Source organism: Cibotium barometz, chromosome 37, assembly GCF_041138505.1.
Source record: "Cibotium barometz isolate CiBa-2024 chromosome 37, ASM4113850v1, whole genome shotgun sequence".
In the NCBI taxonomy this organism is placed as follows: domain Eukaryota; kingdom Viridiplantae; phylum Streptophyta; class Polypodiopsida; order Cyatheales; family Cibotiaceae; genus Cibotium; species Cibotium barometz.
This window is the reverse complement of record NC_141082.1, coordinates 9,687,810-9,696,475: the sequence shown is the minus strand read 5'-3', so window position 1 is coordinate 9,696,475 and position 8,666 is coordinate 9,687,810. Positions and strand designations below refer to the sequence as shown.

The 8,666-nt window shown below is 42.5% G+C and overlaps 1 protein-coding gene across 4 annotated transcripts; it reads right to left on the bottom strand.

Annotated features, from left to right (window-relative positions):
• Positions 1–471: 471 nt before the first annotated feature.
• LOC147616919 (uncharacterized) lies at positions 472–3,381 on the bottom strand. Of its 4 annotated transcripts, XM_086776557.1 has the most exons (4): positions 3,154–3,368; positions 2,934–2,977; positions 1,095–1,234; positions 472–978 (listed from the first exon to the last, which is right to left on the bottom strand). In XM_086776557.1, the coding sequence occupies exons 2-4, from the start codon at positions 2,973–2,975 to the stop codon at positions 957–959; spliced, it is 204 nt and encodes a 67-aa protein (XP_086632683.1). In that variant the 5' UTR covers positions 2,976–2,977; positions 3,154–3,368; the 3' UTR covers positions 472–956. The 4 variants fall into 4 exon arrangements, with proteins under 4 accessions (XP_086632683.1, XP_086632681.1, XP_086632682.1 ...); XM_086776555.1 differs by lacking the exon at positions 2,934–2,977 and having other exon boundaries at positions 3,154–3,381; XM_086776556.1 differs by lacking the exon at positions 3,154–3,368 and having other exon boundaries at positions 2,934–3,118.
• Positions 3,382–8,666: the final 5,285 nt, after the last annotated feature.

Sequence of the window (8,666 nt, the reverse complement as noted above, 5' to 3'; positions counted from 1 at the left end):
CACAGGCACACACCCCCATACACAGAGGGGGTCTCTTCTCAATCAATTATGAGACATGGGTGACAAGATTTAATCATGTCTCCTGAGGCCTAAGGCATCCGGTCTGTATGCCTATTCTGGGAGAGAGAAAAATCTTCACTGAACCTCTTCCTGCAATTATCTATGGCATGGTTGAAAGAGGTCATGTACCTCTGTGACTAGCCCTCAATACTCAACAAGTGATCTCTACGTCGCCTCATCTCAAGAAGAAAAAGACCATGATGATTAACTCAACAAGAAAAAGACCATACATCTATGATCTGTGCATTGCATGAACTCTGGTAGAGGTCCAAAACCCACATGAAAAGGATGATGATTAACTCCCTCAAATATCATCATAGACAGCACCTAACCCATCTACAAGGCTAGCAAATAACATGGAAGGGACCTCCAAAACCTGTTGCAATATCAAGCAATAAGAGCAAACTTGAATTGGACCAATGCGGGCAGTCCATGTGCATCTCGATTACACCGTGTGGTAATTTGTGGTACAGGATGGTGCGTTGCATACAGCAGTTCTAGTTTCCTAAATCTATTTTTAAAAAAAAACATTGCACAGACTCCTGCTCATCCTCAAATCTCTAGCAGAAAAGGTGCAAATACTAGCAAAATCCACCTCTTTCACCCTATAGTCCCCTTTAAACTAGATTCTTAACCTCAGCTCCCAACTTCATTGAGAAAAAGGGAGGTAGCTGTACATCATCCAATCCTTTTAGAATACATAACTAGTTTTGAGTAATTACTCCCAAAGTAAGCTGATTTGAGCCGTTCAGCCAATATCACACCACAGACAACCCCCTATCACCATGTTCTAAAAGGGGCACAGTCCTCTGAGAACGGCAATATGTTACAGAGGGGAAGCTAGACTGCAAGCAAGAGCAAGTTACAGCCTGAGCTTTCTTTTGCTGCTGCATTATTCAACACTCCCGGAAATAACATCTGTTGCCATCAACAACAGAAGAGGGCTCAGAGCATAAGAAGAGTAGCAAGCAAGAGTGCACAGTAGAATCCTCCTATTAAGACCACTCATGCACACTACGATTCCGCTATAGTACCTCTGGGTGGAAGGCTCCACAGCTTTGCCAGGAACAACAGACAAGTGAAGTGAGCTGCCAAGTCGTACACAGCCAAATGCAACCTCCTTCCTTTGTAAACTTCTTTCAGGGGAATTCACATGCCAGCCATCAAGCTCCAACTGGTTGTCCAAGAAGAGCAAAACACAATCAGAGGGCCACCTGTACTACATAAATTATGCTAAAATATGAAGCCAAACAAGACTTATATACATGAATATAACAAGAGAACCGGCCCATATACCAATGATGCAGTCATGCAAGCTCATCGACCATATCCAAGGATGTAAAAAGTTCCAGTTCCGAGATCTTACACCACACAGGAAGAAGAGCTGTGCCTACAGTTGCACCGGATTGGACATAGAGCAAAGGTGAACCATGGTCCCCTGTGCTCCAACCGGAGCCTAAGAGTTCGGGAAAAGACGGGTTCGCTTTATCCTCGAGCTTGCTCAACTTTTGAAAAATCCGCTTCATGATTTTCAGAAAATAGTAGTAGAAAATGCTTGTTCAAATTTGCCTTTTCCTCTTCAACCCATGGTGAGAAGGATTCATTCAAAAATGTGTCCCTTAACACTCACTGACCAAAGGGGATGTTGCATGCTTCACGTAGAGGGATACCACATGGACATGGTCAGCCTGCTAAGGGCAAGATTAGAGGCCGGATTTGCACTATTCAAGAGTGCCCAGTGGCTGTACGGACATCCCTTGGCCAGGCTCCCGAGTATGAATAAGTACCCAAGTGTAAATACCATTTAATTGGGCTGTGTGCTAGCCAACCAGCAGGTCAGTAGGATCCTCTGAAAGGCAATTCTAACTTGAAAGGGCCGTCTTGGTTTCTTCAAGAGTTCCATCGTACAGAAGAGCTTTAAGAGCTTTCCATAAGTTGTAGAAGAATTTAAATGATTGGGTGAACATAGAACATCACAGACAAAGAGGAGAAGGTTGATACAAATGGCTTATTGTATGCTCCTATGAAGGGGATGTGGTGGGCTGGACAGGAACTCCTGAGACAGAGGCTGCATGAAGAGAGGATACAAGGGTGCAAGAATGAAGATGTAGGTAGGTAGAGCGACCACACCACTGACACAGGACAAGGTATCAAAGGTCCTTCTGCAGCATCCAAGCTAATTCAGACACATCTTTGCACCCATTCAGACCCTGCAACCCGAAACCAAGGTATCCTTAGACCTTAAGTGCAGCTTGATATCACTCTAGCATGTAGCAATGTGCAGAATCTACTAAGCCATCTACAAACCAATGACTCGACCTTTGCTCTGTGGCCCTGCATGCTCACACGTTCACACACACACACACACACACACACACACACACACACACAGAGGAAAAGCTCCCTCCTCCTCCACGGGCTTCAAAAAAGGAGAAAAACCCAGCACAGCGGTGAAGCTCTGCGTTAAAGTCCGTCCTGTAAAAGGGGAGTCTTGCTCCTCATTTGTGGGAGAAGAAGTTAACAAACGAAAACGCAGTCCACTCTCTGCACAGTCGTCAAGCTTAATGGAGTCATGGGAGTCCTTACACAGTGGAGTGATTAAATAGGCCGATCGACGTTACGCGCGCGCGCGCGCGCTTGAACGTGATGCATTTGCAGCATATGCAGGAAAGGGGTTCATGAACCTCATGTTGAAGGAGGAGGAACCCTAAACTCTGCTACCAAGAACGTTCGCACTCAATTGCATTTAGCTAATTACGTTCGCGAACACAGGAAACCTAGTTACTCTTTCTCAAAGGATTGGAATTTATCTGCACAGTACAAGGAAAGGAAGGGACGGAGAGAGAAACGAGAGAAAGAGAGAGGGCAGGCACCTGCGGTCTCATAGCGTCGAGAGACAAGACGGGCGCATCCATAGCTGCAGTGTTGAGAAGCGGTGCTAATTAGCCATGGGGGCGAAACCCTAGAGGACACACACGAGGACTGAGAGAGAGAGAGAGAGAGAGAGAGAGCGCATGCAGGGCCTGCAGGACGCTGCCAGAACCTGCACAAAAATCATCACAGATCCGTTTCTACGAGATGAGAGAGACGAACCTGCCTTGCTGACAGGTGGCAAATATCTCCTACTATCCACCGTCGGATCGAGAGCCCTCTATTGTTTTCAATAACCATTTTTTTAAAACCATTTTCTTCCAAACTTGCCCAACCATGGAAGATATGTACAGAGTACAGACCCATTCTCAAGGGCCTGTTAACACCCTCCCTTCTCTAAAACTGTGCCAACACAAAAAATGTGCATAGTTAGGGGACACCAAGGCCAAGTTTCAATGGTTCCAACTTGCAACTAGAACTACATTCCACCTCCATGGTGGTGTCGTGACTATAATTTCATTTCGCTCCTAGTGCACGAATGAAGCACTCACACTTGCCAAAGAATCCACCAAGTTGAGGGTGCAACTCATAGGTTTTCTCTCTACAGAGCTTGCGGGAAAAGTACCTTAGAGCTTTGTACTTCCAAGGCTTAGGCTGAATATTTAAGTGTGTTGTCCCACCAGCAGAGCTTTGCTCGTTTACTGCTCCGATTTAAGACGACGAAAGAACAAGGCTGTGAGTTCTTTTTTTAAGATAACAAGTAGGTGACCCATGTGTTGCTATGGCTAGGCCATATTACTTTCCCAACAAGCGTGAAAAATTGTACCTTCATCTCAAATTTCAAAAATCCAAAAATCCTCCTTTCTCCTTGGCCCCTTTCCTCCCCTTCGTTTGGCCACGTGGAGAGGGAGTAAGTTGTGTTTAATAAAGAGTAGACTTCCCTTCAACTATCAAATTTAGCAATAGTTCAACTACTATGAACAGTTGCTTCCTCCTCAGTGTCCTTCTATCACCAAAAATCACTTCTTGTGCTTTCTCATATGCGGTTTTGAAGCTTTGGGCATTTGAGGAACATGTTAAAAAACTGTCAATGGTACATGAAAGCATACACATGTATGACACTCTCATGGTTGTCTCAATCAAAGCTAGCATAGAAAATTACAGAGGTAAAACAATCAATTTATCACACGCTATAAAATTTAAAGCTAGCAATCAAGTTTGTACAAATTCACCTCTCTTTTGAAGGACCAAGCCATTCAATTAGTTGGTTTCAAAGCTTCATTGCACGTGAGAAGGTAGTGAAGGCTCCCTTGGTAGACCCAATGGCTAAAGACACTTTTAACGCTTTCGAATCGGATGCAAAAAAGTTCATCTTTCAATTTTGCATTACATCTACAAAATTTGAAGCATGCCATACCCATGTCTTATCACTGCCTTGGTGCTCCCACACAGAATGGCGGGGTGGGACGCACTATAAAAGAAGGGGAGAAAACAATAGTATAATCCCATGATACCATAAAAATCTCTAATTTGCAATAGGCAACCCTAGTTAAACCCTCATCTAAAACAAAACCATCAAGCAACAGAATCGAGAAGGCTGCAAGCTTTCTCCTAATTGCATGTATGATTTGCACAGATCTTAAGGGTGTTGTTCTGGCGCATGAGATGGTGAATCTTGATGGTGTCCCTGTGCTTCGACAGTCAGAGTTATCCTATGCCCCTCTTCTTCCACTGATTATTGTCCTTATCGAATCTATAAAGCTTGGCCTTTCCTATAAAGCCGACACAAAGCGTATCCCTCCCTCCACAATCTCTTGAATGCTAGGTGCTACAAAAGCAGCTCAAGTGGCACCAGCAGTAGCCATGGCGGAAGTCTTTGCTCTCTCTGCATCTCCTAGTTTTGACACAAAACTAGGAGGCAATGTGATACAACTTGCAATCCGTTATTATAAGTAGGTGACCCCGCATAGTTGTGCAGCTAGGCCATTCTTTCTCCTTGGCCCCTTTTCTCCCTCTTCTTTGGCCACATGGAGAGGGAGTATGTTGTGTAATAAAGATTGGTTGTGGGACACACTGCAAAAGAAGGGGAGAAAACAACATTATAAGCCCATGATACCAAAGAAAGCCCTAATCTGCAATAAGCAACCCTAGTTGAGGTTAAACCCTGATCTAAAATAGAATGATCAAGCACAACAGAATCGAGAAGTTGGCAAGCTTTCGCTTAATTACCTATATGATTCGCATAGATCTTGAGGGTGTTAATCTAGCACATGATATGACGAATCTAACTAGTGTCCTTGTGCTTTAGCACCCGGGCTACGCCCCTCTCCTTCTACTGATTCTCGTCCTTATCGAATCTATAAAGCTTGGCCTTTCTAACAGTGTATGCAAACTTGATCCTTTACACATGGCCAAACCACGCCACTCCCTCCCTCCTCCTAAGTCATCATCTAAGGCCCTTAATTCTAAGGGTCATGAACATTTGTCCCCCACCAATCCTCTCTTGCATATGAATATTAGAGCTCCAACTAGGGCTCACCCATAGCCACATCTATAAGATGAAGAGACACGTATAAGAAGTCCTACTCAATGCTACAAAAACAACAACATAATGTATTTTTACATGCTAGAATTATGGAAAAATTCCTAACATTTTTTAGAGGATTCATTTATTATATATTTTAGTTATAAAATGGCTTGTAGAAAACAACGTTTTGTGTGTTGATTTGTTATTCACTCTAGCCTATACATAATATATCGTGAGTGCATTAGTTGAATTAATGGTCAAAGCTTCACCTGTAGTGATTCCTAAGGAACATTAACCATGTCTTGCCTCTCTTGCCCCTACCCAGTGTGACGTTGGGATTCCTATCAAGACCCTTGGGGCTTTGGGGGTATGCTAGCCCATGCCAAGCTTCATGCATCTATATGGGGATCGTGTAAAGGAGAGGCATAGCATAGACTCATACCTAGGCACATTTAGAACGTCTACCCAGTGCGTGGGTACATTCTATGTGTGCCTAGGTATGAGTCCATGCTACGCCTCTCCTTTGCATTTCATCCCCATATAGATGCATAAATCTTGGCATGGGCTAGCATACCCCCAAAGCCCCAAGGGTCTTTCTTGGATAGGAATTCCAACCTCACACCTAGTGCTTTACCTGCCATGCTCTCTTCCTCCTTTAGTGTGGCTCAAGCTCATCAGTTTACCCTCATTTGTGCACCCCCATCTTTCTTTGTTCTTCATCCTCCATGCCATCGTGCCCTCTCTCACCACTACCACACCACACTATCATCCTCTATGTTGCGTCTCTGTCTCCTTTGCTCAATCATACGTCTAGACATCCTTCCTGTCAAGGCTACTCTTCTTGGCCTTTTATATACCTTAATGCCTAGTGCATGGTGAGGTTGCGAACATAGAGACCTTTATGGAGAGAGAGAGAGAGAGAGAGAGAGAGAGATTACCAAAATGAATTTCCATGAGATGTACTAGCTTTCCCTCACTAATTACTCCGAACCATAGGTGTAGCTCGGAGTACCCTCATCCAATATATAGCCGTGTCATTCTCCACCAAATGAGCTGATCGCAAGGAAGAGACTTGCCACAATAGTAGCCCTTTTATACAACCTATGTGAGCTGTAATACTAACTTTTACATCAAATATGAAAGCATTCCTAGTAAACCAGATATGCCACAAACCTATCCACCTAAAAAAATGAAAGAAAACTGAATGGTCAATAAAATTCTTCCAAGAAGAGAAGGGCACCACCACAACTATTAAATGAAAAGGCCCCTTACATCTTCTGTGCACATGCATGCATGTGTGTGTGTGTGTGTGTGTGTGTGAGAGAGAGAGAGAGAGAGAGAGAGAGAGAGAGAGAGGTTGTTTGTTCTTTTTCACGGCTGGAAGGGGTGTGAGAAAGAGACAGCCAAAAAACTTTACATAACTATGGTGGTAGATTAGTGTTGAGAGGAGCGAAAAGAAAATCTAGAGCTTCTATTTGCAGCACACATTTAAGCAACATTTAAAGAATGTGCAAAAACCTCTTAAAATGATGATGTATAAAAAAAGGTTTGAATATGCCCTACAAACTAATGTGGTTACCAAAAAATTCCAACATGCAAGGCACATATTAGGGTCTACCTACCCTTGGAAGAGTCGACCTACCTCCTTTGCCTTAGATGTTTTAAGCACTTCATTAACATCATGCATTGTGTATTAGGCTTTGCACATCTTGAAGCTAGCTTTGATTGCTAGTTTCGTCTGTACAAGCAAGTCTCTTCTTAGGTCAAGAAACATGTTCATTTTTGTTTGGTTAAAAATCCATGCATTTCTGTTCAACCAAATAGTTCATAGGTATATAGCTCTAATGATATTCCACATGGCACTGGAGCAACCAACTATTGGAACCCTTAAGAGAAGCTCCTTCCAAGCGAGACCTCGATTTACAGAATAGGGATTAGGCACTCTTGGATGAGCTCCAGCACCTCAATGTTAATGGGGCATGATATAAACATGTAAGCTATACATTCAAGTTCTTATTGTATCTAGGGCACAAGATGTCGCTTTCTATACCTAGTTTTTGAGGTCTGGAGTTGGTTCCAGAGAGAAGTGGCTTTCCTATAGTGCTCGAGAAAAACGTGGGTATGGTGTAATCCCACCTTTAGATTCTTATTTGTACCTTCTTTAAAAAAAATCAGATGTTATAAAAATCGGCAACCCAAAGTACTTAGAAAGTTTTTAACCTTGTAAAACAAATGATTCATGGGTTTGATAACTAGCTTAACTAAAAGACAAAGGGATTTCAAGAGACTATATATATATATATATATATAATCAAATTTCTATTTATGTATACTAACAATTTTCTATATAATTCATAAAAAATAACACTTGTTAATTCCTTGAGAGTCACAAAAACTCCTCAAATTTTAAACCTCTTTTCCCCTTTCTTAGTGCTACTACTGTGGCAGATACTAGTGGTGCCACTTAAACCCTCTTCCTTTGTGCTCATTGGTGTTCTTTCTTTGTGGAAGTTTGTGGTGAAGGTGGTAGAAGAATGTCCCCATACTTACAGGCAGCTAAAGCATCCTCGTATGGGCACCCCTTCTCGGCCCTTCCGACCCCCTTCTTTGCCCTCTACAACAGCATAAGGACTCCTCACAAATGTCACACTTCTACCCTCCATTCTTGCAGTAATAGGAGGTGCGCCAGAATATTCATCAATTAAGATATCTAAAATCATAGCTTTCTAATCATTTGGTAATGTGCTAGACTAGTATGAGAATATATAGATGTTAATCATATATTGCAATTGTTAGAATTATTTATTCCTCTACCAAGCCATATAAATATTGTACCTAGAATACTATTTGGGATAGTTCTGAAAGTTCACAGTTGTACCAAGATAGGTGACCCTTTTCTTTACATCGAGGCATGTTTCTTCATCCATGCCTTGTTCACCGCTCTTGTGTGCTTCATAATTATTTCTTTATTTGCAAACCCAAGCTCCCTAATGAGACACGCTTTGTCCATAAGAGGTGGCAAAACATAGCCCACTTTATTCATCCTATGGGTGGCAAACAAATTATGAGTTATGGAGAAAGAAAAAGCATACAGCACTTGGACCATCCTAAGTCAAAGAGATTTAAAACAAATATTCTCGTAATATATACGTTCCCTTTTAAGCGAGCTATGACGATGAGAACCTCCCCCTTGCTATCCTCATTAAAT

Coding starts and splice junctions, on each gene's coding strand:
- LOC147616919 (XM_086776555.1), bottom strand. CDS start 3,297: ATGGGTCTGTACTCTGTACATATCTTCCATGGTTGGGCAAGTTTGGAA. Junction 1,235..3,153: donor GCCACCTGTCAGCAAGGCAG/GTTCGTCTCTCT, acceptor TTGGACAACCAG/TTGGAGCTTGATGGCTGGCA. Junction 979..1,094: donor GTGGAGCCTTCCACCCAGAG/GTACTATAGCGG, acceptor TGATGGCAACAG/ATGTTATTTCCGGGAGTGTT.